Below are 18,395 nucleotides of genomic sequence, written 5' to 3'. Positions count from 1 at the left end.
GTGTGTGTGTGTGTGTGTGTGTGTGCGTGTGTGTGTGTGTGTGTCTATGACATGCAAAAGTGAAGCCATTATCAAGATTGTTGTTGAAAAAAGTCTTGATTGCTTATTATTTACCCCCCGCATATAGGGCGCACGCGCGCGCGCGCGCGCGCGCACACACACACACACACACACACACACACACACACACACACACACACACACACACACACACACACACTGAGACCAGACCAAATAGTAAGGGCTTCTTCCCCCAACACCGCTAAATTTATCAGTAGTAATGCTATGATTATCAGAAGCTGTAATATCGTCAGTTCTTCTGTTTATAGCTGCATTTACATGATACAAATCAATATATTACATTACACCGTGGAACCATGAATCTTGAATGTCTTCACGAGAGGACAATTTGGAAACGTTTTAGAGAAAGATTGATGTCCGACATCAGTTCAGTCCAATTACTCAACTGCATGCCGCCATAAAAGTAAACATGAGCTAAGTGAATGTCGCCTACCCATGCTAGTTAAAAAGATTTGCAATCTATAACAGGCGGTATAGATAGAGGGAGGATGGAAATCGCCGCGGGTGCTCTTTCATTCACTTCAGTAGACAAAGAGTAACAAAATACACTCATCAAAAGCATTCTCAGCACACTTGCCGGTAGCCTCGACTGACACGTCGCTGTAAAGCACAGTGGCTAACGCTATAGCCAGGAAATAGCCAGCCTCATACTTAAGGCTATTCATTGGTTTCATTCTAAGTATCTCTACAAAGTAGAAATGCCATTTAAAGGCATACACACTTGTCCACAGTCATAGTTTCTCCTATATATGTGATTCTCAAAGTTTTCTCAATCACTGTACCCCTTGTGAAATATTTTTTTTCAGCCAAGTACCCTTTCATCAGCTTAAAAGAATTAAAACAGTGTGATTTGCCATCAGTGTTTGTTTAATTTAACTTTAGAACTCCATTTGTAGTGGTCTCTCGATTTGGGAATAAACAGGTAGAGCTAAAAAAAGAGAAAGAAACACTGAAGTTGATTATGAATAAAGATCTGTGCTTCCAAAGTTACAACGTGACCTTTGAATCAGTTTTGTCACCCTGATGTGAAAAATGTTTCTCCAGTGAACAAAAAGTAGTCTGTCTCTGCCTGAAGAACACAAAACGGCAATTTTATTTCTGCGTTGTCACACGGGTAAGTGGTGTGATAACTCAGCTCCAATAATAATGAGGCGTTATAGCCTCATTTAGTTATAGATTAGCGTTCAAAAGCCCGTTAATGGTCATGCAGTCAACACATCTTTAAATAGACAGCTTCTCCCTTTAAAGGCCTTACAAGATTAGGAACATTTTTTCAGGCTGACTCACTTGTTGTGAGGTAGAGCATGCTGGCATGGGGCTGGAAGAAGGTTTTGGGGGTTTGGCGGAGGGAGGGCCGAGGCGCTGTCCTGTGTCCAGAGGCGTGGACACCGAGCGCGGGCGGGAGCGTTCCCCCAGGCGTTCCGGGCTTAGGCCGCTCTGGCGGGCCTCCTGAGTGAACGCGGGCTGGCTGCAGACCTGCGTTGGGGTGGTAGGTGGTGTGGAGATTCCAGAGGCTAAAAAAAGAAAAAAAAAAGTATTGAACGTCATTTCAATACATTCCGGCGCTCTCAGTGACACTAACAGCGTCATTTGACAGCTTAAAGACACTGGAAAGATGTTGTGGATAACATCACATGCTAGAGATGGAATGCACAACTGGCGCAGCCGCGGACAGGCAAGGATGAAGTAACTTCCCACTTAGAAATATGACTTTGTTATAGTGCCATTTCAATAAGTAAAAAATAACAAATTAAACGCCAGGAAAAGTGGAGTAATGTTTGATGTGCGATCTTGTTTTTAGGGGCAGAGGATAAGGCAAAACAAAGGACATTGATGGAATTTCTGTTTGCCGTCATCTTCTTTTTGGAGACCTCGACAAGCCCCAAAGTACTGCCACAGCAAAGCTTGAAAACAAATCAGCCCCTGAGACGTATACACTACTCTGCAAAATGATGACTTAATGATTTTTTGGAGATTTTATTGGATATAATTAATAGTTGGTTACGTCAGCAATGGAGTGAGCGGTTTAAACTGCCTGTGATGCAGCCCCTGCTTTAGTCCCAAGGTGTCAGTCACATGACTGCGCCACCACCGCATGCTTTGCTCGCATGAGGCGTCACAATCTCACGCCGTGACATGTGACACCGCTGGCATATTTGCCAGGCCAGACAATGAGTGACACATATGATGGAGTCTCAATAGTTTACAGGGCCCACAGTTAACTTTATTTTATTTTTTAAAATCTTGACAGGATCTCAAATGCCGACCATTCAAACATGTTGAAGGGGTTATTTATGCAAGATTGACTTGAATATGAATAGCTGTGTCTATAAAGTCCCTTAAATTGGCTTGCGGTGGCCATTCATTTCCAGTCTGGATGCGGGGAGGGGGGGGGGGGGTCAGGCACATCTGCTCAAAACATTGTTAGTACTGGGCATACTTTGCCGTTTGGAGAGGCACACAAACCGAATGTATAAGTTCCCACAGTTGACAGCTCATGTCAAACCACAAAACCAACCATGAAGTGCCTGTAGACAACTGAGACAGGATTGCCTCGAGGCACACAACTGGAAGGGAAGAGAACATTTCTGCGCCATTGAATGACCCAATGAGCTAGTGGACGTCATGGACGATGTTCGGCACCAACAAGACTCCTCCTTGAGTTGGCCCCTCGTCCAAACTGATCAATGCGGCAGACAAGTCGTAGTATAGTGGATGTTACCAATAACCCAAACGTCTCTCTGGTAGAACTCTAGCATTCGTTTCTAGATAAGGAAGAACCTTCCAGAAGTACAAGCGTCTCTGCAGCCATTCACCAATCAGGCTTGCGTGGTAGAGCAGCCAGACGGAAGCCACTCATTGGTAAAAGCCACAAGTTAGCTTGCACGGAGTTTGCCCAAAAGTACCTACAGTACTTGCCCAAAAGTACCTAAAAGACCCAGACACGAATAGACAACATTTTCCGGTTTAATGAGACAAATATCGAACATTTTGATGAATGCAGTACATAATTTCACGAGGAAACCTGGCACCGGTCTTCACCTGGTTAATACCAACCACTGAAGCAACATGGTTCAGCGACAGGAATTGGAAGACAAGTCATGGGACTTAGGAAAGATGAAATCTGCTCCAGAGTGTTTTTGACCTGACACTGAGGCGACTGCTCATCTTTCAGTAGGACAACGACCCGAAGCACATGGCCAAGATATCAAAGGGGTGGCTTCAGGACAACTTTTTCAATGTCCTTGAATGCCTGCCCCGACATGAATCCGTGTGAAAATCTCTGAAGAGATCTGAAAATGTCTTTTCACCAACGTTCCCACCTAATTGGCAAACGGGCGAAACTGCTCCAAGATATCTGTCAGTGTGCCAACTTTGTGGCATTATAGGCTAAAAGAGTTTCGACTGTAAGTACTGCCAAAGGTGAATCTACAAAGGATTGAATGATGTATTTTCTTTTTAAAATTTTTTTTATATAGCTTAAAAATAACAATAAAATAGCTTTTAGAATTTGGAACAAAAAAAAAAGTCATTCGTTTGGAACAAGACTGGTACGCTGTGCATTTAACCAAATTCTAAAGCATAATGGGAAATGTCATACATAAGCTAAGGTAACTGCTAACCCGTAAACATCTGAATTTGGATACAAACAGTCAGGAACTCATGGAGATAGAACATAAAACAACAATTACAGGCGTGTATTATTTATGCACTGCAAAAAATAAATATTACTTCTTAATTTTTTTTGAAATGCTTCAGCGTTAGCAAATGTGCATTGTGTTCCTGGATCTGAATCCACACTAGTTTTAACTGTAAACTGGTTAGGTTTTTTTTTTTTTGTTTTGTTTATATGTTTGTTTGTTTTATCTTGCTAATAAGCTCCTTGGTGGTGATAACAAAATCCACAGGTGTAACAATTCTTGGAAATGGTAGACCTTGTGTGTTGTAATGTATAGCAGTGGCCCGGCAGTATCGCTTGACATTTAGCTGGCGTGCGGCAGGCCCTGCTGCCGCGGTTTGGCCTTCCTTTTTTAGCCGTGCTGTTGTGGCACATTCCACAGGAGGAGATAACAGCGCGGCCGGGGGGCTCGCTCTCCTGAGCCTGCTGGCAGGCGGGGCGGTGGCGTACCACCCAGGACACAGGAAGCGTGGCTCTTGTCGTAACTTACAGACACCAAACAACATCTAATCACAAAATAGTCGACAGTCAGCCACAATGTGGCTTAGCTACATGAAAAGGGACAAAATGTCGACAGTACTGGTCAACGCCACAACACCATACTTTAAGCTAGCATCACTTTTTCACATGGCGAATCCTTGAAATGATTATCAAACTTTGATGCAATTCTATGCCCAAATTAGACAGGGTTTTATTTTTTTGGGCCCATCTAAGATACCTTCTTCCAATCGGGGATACATAGTTCCTGTCCCTATAAAATATGAGCCTTGAAGTCTAGCTAAAATGGCTGCTTCAACCCAAAATGGCTGACTTTCACTTTTGAGTATGACTCCTTGAGAACTTTTCGTGCACCACATTATGATAGACATGACCAACAAATTTAGTCTCAAATGGTGAACCTTGTGGTGACGGGTCATAGGTGGGTACTTTTTTCTAAATTTCGAGCAGAAGCGACAGACTGACTTTAACAAAATAAATACATTTTCTCTTCAATACTCTTGAAAAAATGTTTTCGGGCCTGTGGCGTAACCCATATGAACATTTATGGGTTAAAAACAAACATTTAGCTTTACAGAGGTGGCGCTAATGAGCGAGTTGGGTTGTTTTATTTTCACCAGGATACACAGTGCGCTTCCCAAAATTGCTGAGTTGTGAAGCATGATGAGCTTTCAGAATAACAATAGACAAAGCGATTCCAAGAGTCAAATCCCTTGTCGAAGTACCCGTAACCTTGAGCAAGACTCTGAGGTTTAACATTCCATCAAAGGCAACATTTACAAAGCCACAGCCATTCCAACAATTAATCATTGTTGGAATTGCTGAATGAGGCGAGTGTAAATGCACTTTAAATACTTTGAAGGTAGCCATTAGCATTGAAAGCGTTTTTTTTTTGAAGGACCCGGGCCATCCTTCTGTTTAGAAAATCAAATGAGGCCCACTCTGGTAAATAAATTGTTACAATTTAGCCCACAATTGTTACAATTTATACCAGAGTGTACAAATTATTACAATACAATTTTTTAATTATCAACAATGATAGCTTCTATAAAAAGTTTTTGAAACGTTGATGCAAAAGTATTCAAAGTACAGTGTTAATGTATTTATTTATTTTCAAAAAGGAGTACCTTTGGTGCAGGCATACAGTAACACAAATTTGAACCGACTGCTAGGTCAGAATGTGCCGTAGTTTATCACTAATGAACAACACTTCCAGGCCGTAAATGTAAAATAATCAAATGAAAAACAGTAAATGTATCTGAACCCAGAGGACAGCTGACCTCAAATCGCCCCTTCATTGAGCTTCCTCGTCGATGTCACTTGTACAGCAAAGGCACATTGTTCACATCACATGATGCTGTCAGCACGTCGCACCGTACAAAGCCACATATGGCTGCGTTTAAACGCGGCAGCGCTCTGCTTCGCTCCGCTCCTCGGCGCACTAAATCGCAGAGCTCGATGCTTCCCCAACAACAATGACAAGGGGCTGTGTTACGCCTGCATCTGTTTTCTCTCAGCTGGAGTCTATCCCAGACGTTTGGGCAAAAAGCACCCTGGACTGGTCACCAGTCCATCGCAACAACCATCACACTGATTGATCATTGAAAGTCTTCAATACACCTAATATGCATGCTATTGGAATGTGGCAAGAATCCAAAGGATGCGGGGGGGAAAAATCCACACATGAATGCTGCGGCAGTGCTAACCTCTACCCACTGAGAAACAATCCAACCATTTTCTATAGATCTTATCAGGGGTACCTCATGGACTGATTGGCAGCTAATCACAAGGCACACGGTGGAAAAACCAACATTTACAATCACATTCACACCTCGAGACAATTTGGAGTCTTCAATGAACCTGATGTGCTGTTAAGCTTAGCTGAAGACAAGTAGGGGACCCACAGGCAGACGCAATGAACTCAGTACAGGTTTATTGTCAGGGCAGAGGGCCAGGTCATGGAGGGAGGAACCAAAGGCAGAAACTAAACCAAGAGGTACTGGTGGGGCAGGCGTGACAGCTGGGCAGCAGAGAGTATGGCAGGGAAGGGAGACGACAAACTGGCAACGGCTGGCTGTTCAGATTGGCCTTAATGCTGCAGGGGTGAGTGTGGCTGGCGAGGGGAAGACTGGCAGGTGTGTAGGTGAGACAGGTACAATGATTGGGGGGGGGGGGAAGCCCCAGCCCACACTGAATTAAGCGAAAGGCAACCAAAAACAGGTCAGAGGGAGGGGCCACACACTGGCACACTGAGGACAGACACAATTGATTCTCACATGTGCAAGTTTTTTCAAATGTGGAAGAAAGCAGGGCTGAAAATGTAATCCGTTCAGTAGAACGCAATTTTCAAACAGTAAAGGCTGCAATTTGTGGAAAAAAACCCAAACCCTCTCCTTCATTTCAGTTGCCCGGTAGGATTTTACAGTATTTTACATACACGGACCGGTATGTTGTGACGGGACACAACTTAGCTTTGACCAAAGAAGAAATTATCTCAAACCATTCCTTGCAACTTTTATCATGGGGGGCATAAAGGTATCAAAGTTAAAAACGTAAAGTGAATTTTTAAAAGGCAAGAAAACTTTCCAAAAAAAAAAATCAAAAAAAAATATTGAACCGTGAACCCCTCATATCTACATATCTATACATAAATCGATCTATATCTATCCATCCATATAACTAGACAGCTAGATATAGCTAGATAGATATCAGGGGCGCGTGCCAAAAGGGGCCTCGGTATTCACCCTGGACAGATCGCAAGTCACAAGGCGCTGAAAGACAATCATTCAAACTCACTGCTATGGACAGTTTGGAGTCTGCAGTGAACCGAATATGCATGTTTCAGGAATGAGATTCGAACCACTACTTCACTCACACAAGCTCAAAAGTGGATGCCAAACACTGTCAGTGATCATTGCCCCAATAGTGTCGCTAGATAAACTGCAGATGGGAAAAAAAATGCATGCAACGGCGCGAGTTACCCGACAGACAGGACGCTTCGGACTGCTGCCTCCCTCCGAGCCCATCTTGCTCCTTGCGTTTCTTGCTCCTCCTCAGGCTGCCAAACCTCTTCATGGAGCGCAGCGGCGGGTCGCGGGCTCAGCGCATTACGACACGGCGACACAACAAACGGGCTCACTCGCCTTGGTCACAAGCTGTTTGTCCTTCAGGGGGAGGACATGGTGCACTTTTCCTTTAAATTAGATGCAGCGATTTTAGACAGGGCTGCCAAGTTTAAGGCAAAAGCCGCAAGGCCCCTCTAAAGGTTAATCTTGCACATCCACGCATATAGAATCCACAATACATGAAGCTGGACATGACAAGGAATTGAGCTGTAATTTTTGCAGTCAAAACTTGTCCTCCCTAGTGATGTTGACGCCTGCCCCTGGGACCCTCCCACCTATCAGCTGCATTAGAGTCGTAAATTGTCAGGTGCAGCTGTGGGTGGCTCCAGCCTGCCAGGGCAAATGGCAGCGATTGGTTGGCGTCTGTGCCCCCCTCCTAACACTGCACCTCCCACCACACGGAGAGTAAACTCAACCAATGCGTGACACAAGCTGCTTCTCGAAAAGCTCCTTCCACACTGCAGCAGAAGAACAATCAAGCATATGGCTGTGAGCTGCTGCTGCGGACATTTGTGATGTCAGCTGTCATGAACTTTTTCTTTTTTTGGGGTGGAGACCTTTAACAGTCCCCATCAGGTGACAGCAGGGGGGGGGGGGGTTCAGTGTGCAGTCAGCTGGTCCATACAGTGCAAATGACTGATGATGTTAGCTATGACTTGACTTCAATTAATGTCACATAAGGCTCTCAGCACCATCCTTCCATTTTCAACAGCGCATGTCCTTATTCGTGTCGAGGGTGAACTGGAGCTTATTAGAGATATCCGACACCACATTTGTCAGGCCGATAACAGTATGAGAACTCACACTTTGAGTACTCACCGATATCGATATATAAAATGTCGTTTTACACAATGACAAAAAATTGTGAACAAAAAATTGTTTTTGACGCCACTGTATCAAACTCTATAGCGGCAACTAATGAAGAAGAGGACTTATTCAATGTTCGATTTTTATTTTTTTTTTTTGCCTTAAGTATCCGTGGCTGGTATCGGCAACCTCCATGAGTAACTGATACCATAAAATAAGGCTGGTATCAGCCCAAAAACAATATTGGTATTGGTACTCTCGCATCTCAAGACCATATCTCAACTGATTTTGGGCGAGACGCAGCAAACACCTTTGCCTGGTTGCCAACCAATCACAGGGCAGATATTGACAAACAAGTATTCACATCTATGAACAATTAAGAGCAAAGCTACCATGCATGTTTTTTGGAATGTGGCAGAGGAGGCCAGAGTACCTGAAAAAAAAAATCACGCAACCACAGGAGCTAAACACGCACAATCCACTCAAGAAGGTCAGACAGAGGCGAGATTCGAACACGGGGACAACTAGACTGTGAGGCAGACGTGCCAGCTACTACTGTGGGGCACCGTAATTCAATTCACTACTGTTGAACTTATTCACCACCAACAAAGCTGATTAGAAGGAATCTGTTCGGGGGTAGCCATGTCAATTAATGATACATGATGCAGGATTTAATAATATATCTAATCCAAGGTCATTAGCACAGTGTCCTAGTGGTTGGTCGTTTATCTCCTGCATATGTCTTGTACTTCAGTGTGCTCTGAATTTCTATCTCACCCATGACCCAAATGAGAATACTTAAGGGTCAGACCTGAGATTTAAGCCCCAGACCTCATAACTGAGAGGCAGATGAACTAACCTGTAGGCTACGGTGCAGCACCAGTGGATAATAATTTTACGCCACAGTGGATAGCTTATCATGTTATCAGGTTACAGGATGCATGAAAGGTTTAAGACCTTGCATTTTAGTACTAGCTTGGTTTTATCGGTGTGGGTTAACATCACGCTGCCCTTGAAAGGTCCATGTTCTGTTCATTTTTGGAAACTCAAAAAAAAAAAAAAATGAACAGTTCCTTTATTTACTGACAACAAGCAGCACACTATAGCAACGTAGAGTGAGAAAGAGGAGGGGAGGGAAGGGAAGGAGAGAACAGGAGCGACTAGGAGAGCCTGGTCACTTCCAGATAAGGCCAGAAAGACCGACAGTTGGCTTCAGCGGGATGCCAGAGCCTCAAAAAGGCCATGGACATCCTATTTGGAAAAAAAAATGTGATTCTACGATCATCGTAGATAGTCATCAGACGACCTGAATAATACTGGATGAAACTAACTGTGTAAGAGCTTGTCTACACAAGCTGATAAAATAATTTAAGCTTACAACGCACCCTTGTGGCCAATGCAAGAAATCGACAAGCATGTCCTGCCATTCGAGACCGAAACAACGGTTAGTGCTTTAAGAAGAAGGACGACTGATATTCACTCGAAGGGCGGGATTTGGATTCGTTTATGTATTTATTTTTAGCACAAGAACACGCAATGCCTTCCATAATTATTGGCACCCATAGTTAAGAAGTGTTCTTGAGCTTCAAACGAATTCAGTGTTTTTATCAATATCAGGGCAAAATAAATAAACAAATCAACAACAGACAGGACAATCCAACCTTTAATTCAAGTGCATTTATTCTGAATGAAAATAAAAATATCACATTATGAAATAATTCTTTTACATGGGACCTCCCTGGCATAACTATCCACGAAAGAAATAAAATCTCAAGCATTCAACAAGCTTCTGCCTCAGAGCGACTTTGCTTCTAAGTAATTAACGTGAATGTTTTTGGAACGTGGGGAGAAAGCCAGAGCATCAGGAGAAAACTCACGTAAGCAAACGCCACACACGAAGCCAAGATTTGAACCCAGAACCTCAGAACTGTGAAGCAGACATATTAACCACCACACTAACTGCACTGGGAAGCTGCCATGGGTGTTATTCTTGCAGTCTCACTTCCTGTAGGTGTGCTGCTGAGCCATCCCAACACTTTTGTCCAGTGAGAACATTTTGAGGCTCGGTCGTCATCTATAACAAGCATTAACTTTCCGATAACAGCCAATCGCTCCGAAGAAACAGTGGAAGAATAGTCCTTTGTATGAGTCAAAAACACATGAGTCATCTTTGCAGAGTTTGACGCTTGGTGTTTCCAGCAAAATAGTCTCCATGCAGTTACGTAACTATTGAGCAAACCGGTGCTTGGAGATGTCTTCCAGTCACAATGAGATGAGATGACTAATGTGTTCAAATAGCGGCCGTGACCAAATATTTTGATGCTGTGCCCGCCAATGGAATGTCAAACTCGTAGCGCAATCCAACAATTCAGCTTTGCGATCACAGACTGACAGGAAGTAAAAAAAAAAAATTATTGAAAATACACCTAACCAAATGTTTCCATTTCCTTGTTGACAGAGCAAGCATTTCATGTGGCACAAGCGGTCACCTCAAGACTGTGCTCACAAAACAAAGCAGTGGATGTTTTTCTTTTTTTTTTTTTGAGGGAGCCGTGCCTTTCACTTCCTTGTTTACATTTTGTTAGGAGTCAGAAATGCAGCGTGTAGAGATGAAGCGGAGAGATGAATACACACAAAGCGTCAACTGCCAACATTAGCTGCTAGCTAGCTAGCTGATTCTATACTGGTCATGTAGTATGTGGATTTGTATGCCTTTTCAGACCGAAATGTTTTTCTGTGCAACAGGAGATTTTGATATTCACTTCACACAGGTAGTTATTGTATTGTGAGTAATAAGAGTAATAAGGGTAAAAGCTGCCTAAATAACAAGCTAGCACACTTGACATACTGGTGAGAGGGAGGCATGCCAAGAGACAAAAGTATTTCATACAGCAAACATTGGAGATGAGCGTCATAGTGAGGAGCTACGTGCCTCCATAAGGAAACATCAGTTGTCTGGACTTTGTGATGGCGCATTGTCATAGCATATTGACCCAGTTGTATGTAGGTAGCAATACTTCAATTTTTGGGCTTACCTCTGCGGGCCCGGGAGAATATTTTGACACTTGCAGGGTTGGTGCCAGATGAGGAGCGGAAGATGCCACTGAAGCTGAGGCGACGGGGGGATTTGGCTGGGGAGGTCTGATAACAGGAAGAGAGGAAGATGTTCTTCGGGGAACCGGAGCTGGACTTGTACTGCACCATGGCCGACTGCGGACTAGGCGGCGGGTTGGTGGCAGGCTCCCCTTTGCTGGGGCTGGCTGGATGGAGACAACACTCCCCCTGTAACACCATTAGGATGTACTTTTACGTTGCAGCACGAATGCACGTGGAAGGGTTGTGGGTAGCAAACACATTGTTGGGGATGTAAGCAAATATAGAAAAGACATATTAAGAAAAAAACAGAAGCTGTCTACAGTTTCTAAATGCAACCTGGCACTTCTCCTTTTCACAGATACACAACACTGATCGCTTTTCACAACTGCACACGGATGTCAGCAGTAGCTCGTATATCATTGTGCAGTTACATCTCCATGAGTGCCAATCTGATGTTTTTGTTCACATGGTCAACAAGATGGAGAGGATTCAACTGAGTGCCAAACTAAAAGAGGGAGGACGCTACCATTTTGTATTATTGTTTGGCCTTGGTAGCAATCTGTGCGCTATTGAATGTTTCTCTTTGACACTGTCCTTCAATTTTCTGTTGATGATTCATGAGTCGGACAACATTCAGTAGGCAAAAAAGCAAAAGTTGAGTGTCCTGAAGGTGCACAAATTGGTGCTGTTACAGTGATGCCGGAATCATGCTCGAAATAATGCACATTTTTCTATAAGCACTAATTTAATGTGGGGAGGCCAACATGCTTACCAGTCAATCAATGTGCCGCCCTACAATATTAACAGTTTTCAAAAATGGCTTTCTATTTCATTTAAAAATGTATTTATGTTTAGTGAAGTCCAGAAAGATTCTTTCAAAAGAGGAAAAAAAGTACCTCTTTCAAAAGAGGAAAAAAAGTACCTCATTTATCATACAAGAAATCCTGAAAATATTATGAACGGTGGGGGGGAACGAAAATCAGTTGTCTATGGCCCCATCGTGTGGCTCTAATTTGTTCTAATGAAACCATCACGCCTGAGGAAAAACAACCAATTAGAGACAAAAGGTATAACTCAAGTAGGCCATTTGCAGCATACTCAAGGGCACACGCAACCAGATAACATGATTATTATTATAGTTAACGAATTTTTAGGCTGATGCCGATTCCAATATTTGGCAGCATAAAATTCCAGTCAGCGACTGATCAGCCAATTTATCAAAAAATATATGATAAAATATTTTTTTTTTTGGGGGGGGGGTCCCGTAATTTTTACAACAATAATGATATGAATTATAGGAAGAACATGCTCAAGGCCTCAATTGGACGAAATACAAAAATAACCACTTTCTACGCGCATGGCGATATACAGTATGAGATGTAATCTGTACAGTTTCTACTGCCCTGAGAGTAATTTTGTGTAAACAGTAGAAGTAGTCATTTGTTCCCAAGTGAGACAGTCTCTGGTTGTCCCAACAAGGCTGAACAGGACGGCAATTGCTCAAGGCTGCCCCCGTTCACACGTTTATTTCCCCTTTTTACCCTGTGACAAATCAGCACAAGCGAGAGCGCACGGCCATCTCGTCTTGTTTGCAAGCAACTCTCACTCGCTGCTATTGTGCAAGAAGATACACAGACCTTGTGAAAAGGGGACGGGGCAAGGCGTGACTCGTGCGGACTGTAAAAGTCGTGCAGTGATAAAGGTATATGGCCATGCTTCAGAATATTAGTAACCGGCGTAGATAGTAGGAAGAGGCTTCTTTTGTTTACACAAATCAATATCCCATAGTAGACGGACGAGGTCCATGTATGCACGGTTGGCGTCAAGTTACACTAAGCCCAAAAGGGTTGGAAGAAAATGAATGACGGCAAAAATACAACACAGAAAATAGCACGAGCCGGTAAACAGACTGTGGAAATTCTCAAATTGAATATCCCTGAAGTAGTTTGAGTTGAACTAACATTTTCAAGAAAATTGTCTCTTCACCTGTGGGGTCTCTCCCAATTTAAAAATGGGTTAAGATGTTCAATTTGTGTGTGTGTGTGTGTGTGTGTGTGTGTGTGTGTGTGTGTGTGTGTGTGTGTGTGTGTGTGTGTGTGTGTGTACGAGCATGACTTGCTTCAGTGAGAATCTAAAGCAAGGGTCTGCAACCTGCGGCTCCGGAGCCGCATGTGGCGCTTTCATCCTTCTACTGTGGCTCTCTCTGATTTTGGAATGATCTTATAATTTTAATGAGTTGGTTCATTTGTAAAATTTAACTTTAAATGTGAAGATGACGGTGCTCCTGTAACAATTACATAAAATCTTTTTAGAAGTGTTTCTTTTTATTTTTTTCCTCAAAATATGTGTCACAAGTGCCGATGTGGGACACCTGGGGCCGAGATTTATTGCTCCGGGAGGCAAGCTCTCGCTAAATCCAAGAAAAGAAAAGTTTCTGAGAAAAAAAAAAAAAAAAAAAAAAAAAGTGCCTTCAATGCTAATCTGTATTTAAAAAATACTAAATAAATCACGGACTCCTTATAACTTACAATCGTGTGAGAAAATAAAGAGAAAATACAAAAATCACATTCACCAGGTACAATGTAAATCATGTATTTGATTTCTTTAAATAATTCTTCGTAAGATACTTTTGTTCTCTTTGCTTTGCCTTCGAATGCCTTCTGCTGTTGTGCTTTTGGTTGTGTGAAGCACATTGAGCTGCCATGTGCACGAAATGTACTATATAAATAAAACTGCCTTGCCTTGCCTTTGAGCATTTAAGCATGCCGATCCCTGATCTGAAGGATTAACTTACCAAGTGCCTTGTTTTCTCTGAGGCTTTTTGTTTGCAACCAAAGACGGGTGTCAGTGATGACAAAGTGGGAAGGAAAATAAAACGTGACGATGACTTATCCTGGCTACTCAGTACAATCTGACACAAGTTGATCATCAAACGTTAAAGAAAAATGGAAGTGTGAAGTATTCATGTGAAGGGATTCACCTCCCAGGCGCAACAGTATATAAAAAGCAGCCCCCAACAGGAAGATGCTGTGATACAAAAAACTTTGATTATGTCTGAAAGCAAAACAAAAAGGGATCTCGGAGCTCGTGTTCACTTTGGAGTAGAGCACAAACCTCCAACAAGGCCAAAATATCCTACTTTGGATCAGCAGAACATTGCCCAACTGTTTGGGTATCCGCCTCTTGCATATGCCTGAATTTTGTCATCAAGGTGTACACTTATAAATTATTCACAAATTCCCAATAAAAAATAAATTAAAAAAAGGATTTTTATACAGATCAAACTGTAACCATGCTGGAAATTCTTTACCGTGTTTGGGCTCTTAGCTGAGCAACTCGTTTCCACCCGAGGAGAAGCAAATGGCGAGAAATCCTGCAAGAAAGCAAAGAGACATAATGTGCGTGAGGAGAAATGTTGGAAGGCCAGGTGCTTCTGTTTTGACTAAAAGAGCAGCAGACAATAAAACAATATTGCATTTCTGCACAAACATGATGCATTTGACCATGACTTGAGCAAATAGTTTCCCTCATACCAAAGATACAACTTGACATTCCACACTGGCTGACTAATACAGTAGCAAAAGAAGTGCATCTGAGAAAACACGTAGACATGATTATGGGACAAGCTAAAATTGTCATCTTTTGGTTAGTTGTTTTTGTTGATTTGTTGGCCCTGACTACAACATTTGATACAGTGGACAAGTATTCAGTATTCTGTTGGCTCGTTTGCATCGGGTGGGCATTAGTGGTCGTGCTCTAGAGTGGTTTAGATCCTAATTGGCAGGCAGAACTTTTTGCATTAGACTTGCTTGCTCTGAGTTCCAGTCTGCCCCACCGTTGTATAGTGTTCCACAAGGTTCAATTTTGGGGCCACTGCTGGTCTTATTGGATTTATTGTCACTTGCATTCCATGTTAGGAAAGGATGGTATTTCCTTTTGCTGCTTTGCGATTGATCAATGTCCTGCTGAGCAAAAAGGACACTTTCTCCTTAAGGCCACTTTTGTCCTGTCTGGAAGAAATCAAAGACTGGATGGCACTAAAATGATTGAACTTCAATGAAAAAAAAAAAACCCCAGAAGGTATGACGTTTGGTCCCAGTGACCAAATGTGCATCTCACCTTGCTGACTTGGGCCCCCTGGCGTGTTATCTAAAGCCAACAGTCTTGAATTGGGGTTTTAAAGAGGACAGTGATTTTAAATTGGACCGATAGATTTTGGGGGCTGTTATGAAATCCACCTATTTTTATTTATTCACTTTTTAATCTTAGGCAGCTGGCGAAAGTAAAGCCTCTCTGTTCACAACAGCACTTAGAACCAGTAATTCATGACGCCATTACATCTCCGCTTGATTGCTGTAATGCACTTTATTTTGGAGTCAGTCAGTCTTCCCTCAAGCGTCTCCAGTTGGTACAAAATGCTGCTGCTTGCTCTTCTAACGGGAGCTCGTAAGAGTGAACACATCTGGACTCCTTTCACTGGCTCCCCGTACATTTTAGAGTTCATTTTAAGATTATTTTATTTGGTTTTAAATAGTCTTGCACCACCTTACCTCTCTGAGCTGCTCCACCTCAGGGTACCTGCCTCAGGTCACCAAACCAGACGCTACTGGAGGTGACGAAGCAGAGCCACTCTCTATCCATCTTTAAAATTTGGGCTGAAAACACATTTTTATTTTTTGTCTTTCGACTCAGCATTGTTTTTGTGTTTTATCGTGTGTACTGTTTTTATGTTCTTAATATATTGTTTTAACTATCTTTGATTTAATACGTCTGATTTTTACTTCATGTTCAGCACTTTGTATGCACTTATTGTTTTAAAACTGCTTTATGAATAAAGTTTAGCTGAGTTATTTCCATCAGAACAACAGATCTTCAAGATGCTGCAATTAAACTGAAGTGTGACGGCATTGGCCAATAAAATGGCTTTCTGCCATCAGAAGTACGTTTAAAGTCCACTCTGCAGTGATACAGATGGAGGTCAAAAGTCTCCCCGGGGAATCAGAGGATGTGAGAACAACAAAAGCCCAAACACAAAATGCACTTTTTGTCAATTACAAGCAAACCATAAAGTTCAGTAAATCACTAATGAGAAACAACATTAGCTATAGGGGTTGAATTTACGCTTTTATGATATATATATATATATATATATATATAATACACACACACACACACACAAATAAATTTATTTATTTTGATTTTTGGGGTAGGTCCATTTTAAAAGGTTCCTACTTCTCAGGTGTTTTCATCAAAAAAAAAAAAAAAAAAAAAAAAAACAAAAGAATGAAGAACTACAGCGAACTTTGCACTTGGACCAGACCAAGGCCAGACCGATATAATGCAGCTGATACTGTATTAGCTTTGTTGATTTTTTTTGTTTAACACATTAACACATTACAACAAATGTTCTGCCTATAATTTATATCTCTAGTGTAGTAAGCATTAAGGTACCCAAAAAATAATTGAATATATATTGTTATATTAATCCGCCGATAAATCAATTATGTAAATTTCATTCCTCCAAATGTCGTAAACTGCATCGCCTCCTTAAAGCTTAATCAATCAGGCCCTACATTGCACATAATTTAGCCAACTGGAGGTTCACTCGTTTTTTTAAGGGGGACATGCCTGTCTCTTGAAAATGAGCAATCAGCTTTTGTCACCATCTCGACCAGGGGAGGGAGTAAGCGGCTTCTTCTATCGTGACAGTGTCATTCAAAATGATCATCTTTATGAAGGAAAGTTTTTTTTTTTAATACAACTGCTTTGTTTGAAACCATTTAAACCAAGGATGGAGAACCTCCGCCACAGGAGAGCTTTTTGATGTGGTCCACAATGCAATTACTGTACAAAAATTAATAAATAATAAAACGGTCGCTGGGTGTAAACAAACAGCAACCTATATATTAACTTTGCTCGCTGCAATTGATTGTACTGGTGTGGCAATGATGTCGAAAAGGCACACACACAAACGTTTCAGAATGATGTCGACCAAAGCCAAACGTCGCGTGCGCTCCCGCTGCCCATTAATTAGCCAATGCCCTATTTTACAACAGGCAAACGGCAAAGTACACTTGAGCGACTTACGGGCATGTTAATACGCAGACTTCTCCTCCTCTTCGGCAGCTTCTTGGAGCCTCCCTTATTGCTGGGCTCCATCAACGTGCTCCCCATTTTCCCAAGCAAATGTATGCCGCCGGGTAAAAGGCTGAATCACCCACCACTGCAGAACATCAACAAACCTCCTCGGAGCGGAATTAGTGGACAGGTCACCGAAGTGTCGGGACAGTTGCTGCTGCTCCACCAGGAAGTAGGCTGGACCCGTCGGCAGAGGCAGGGCACCCTTCGACGAATGGCTTTCGACCCCCGCTCGTTTACAGGCGTTACGGTAAAAGAGCTGGGGAGGAAAATCAAAACACGGCTATCGGCAAACCTAGTTTATGTATAAAAAAAATGTGATGCGAGTTTTAATTGACCCGCATGGACCCAACGCATTCATATTTGCCTGCTGAAATGAATTTAAATTAATGCCTTCATTAATTCAAGCCTTTTAAAAACATGACAATTTTTGTAATCCAATGATGAAAATGCACGCTACGTAATTTATAAAAAGATACAGTAATGCCATTAATAAACCAAATGTAAATAATTGTTCTTGTTACACTTTCTGGGCATAGATTACTAAACTGTGGGTACATATTTAGTTAGATAAGCATGTTTTTTTTCTCATCACCAACACACACGACACAATCAGTCCGATTTTCGGTTTAAAAAAAAACAACTTTAACGCGATGCTATCAGATGTTTCACCCGCAGATGTCACTAAAACCACCAACAAAGAATAACGTCTAACTAGAAAGGCATGAAAAAAAAGTTATCCTACACTGTAAATCATCAACATTCAACCTGATGGCCAGGCTTCATGAATAAAATCAAATTCAATATGAAAGAAATCTTACGTACCTTCGATGAGAAGTTTAGGATTCTGACCTTGCCGTGTCCTATACAAGAACATTGTTTATCCCTTTCGGATTATGCAGCGCCAGTGAAGAGGACAGATATCTTTTGCAAGATGGTCAAATCAAGGACAGATAATCGATATTCTCTGG

General features: G+C 42.2%; 1 protein-coding gene across 4 annotated transcripts in view; it reads right to left on the bottom strand.

The window, feature by feature from the left end:
* The window catches only part of LOC109521327 (5'-AMP-activated protein kinase subunit gamma-2-like), a 32,957-nt gene extending 15,328 nt beyond the window's left edge, over positions 1–17,629 (bottom strand). Inside the window, exons 1-4 of one of the 4 annotated variants that reach the window (XM_019879133.1) lie at positions 17,374–17,629; positions 14,597–14,659; positions 11,226–11,472; positions 1,369–1,595 (exon numbers count right to left, since the gene is read on the bottom strand). In XM_019879133.1, the coding sequence (XP_019734692.1) occupies positions 1,369–1,595; positions 11,226–11,472; positions 14,597–14,659; positions 17,374–17,460 (624 nt within the window). In that variant the 5' untranslated portion in view covers positions 17,461–17,629. Of the gene's footprint in view, positions 1–1,368; positions 1,596–7,239; positions 7,683–11,225; positions 11,473–14,596; positions 14,660–17,373 lie in introns of those variants that run through there. The other 3 variants (XM_019879134.1, XM_019879135.1, XM_019879136.1) reach the window with 3 other exon arrangements.
* Between the last annotated feature and the right edge of the window lie 766 nt (positions 17,630–18,395).

Source organism: Hippocampus comes, unplaced genomic scaffold (assembly GCF_001891065.2).
Source record: "Hippocampus comes isolate QL1 unplaced genomic scaffold, H_comes_QL1_v1.1 scaffold85, whole genome shotgun sequence".
In the NCBI taxonomy this organism is placed as follows: domain Eukaryota; kingdom Metazoa; phylum Chordata; class Actinopteri; order Syngnathiformes; family Syngnathidae; genus Hippocampus; species Hippocampus comes.
This window is presented reverse-complemented; position numbering and strand designations above follow the sequence as displayed.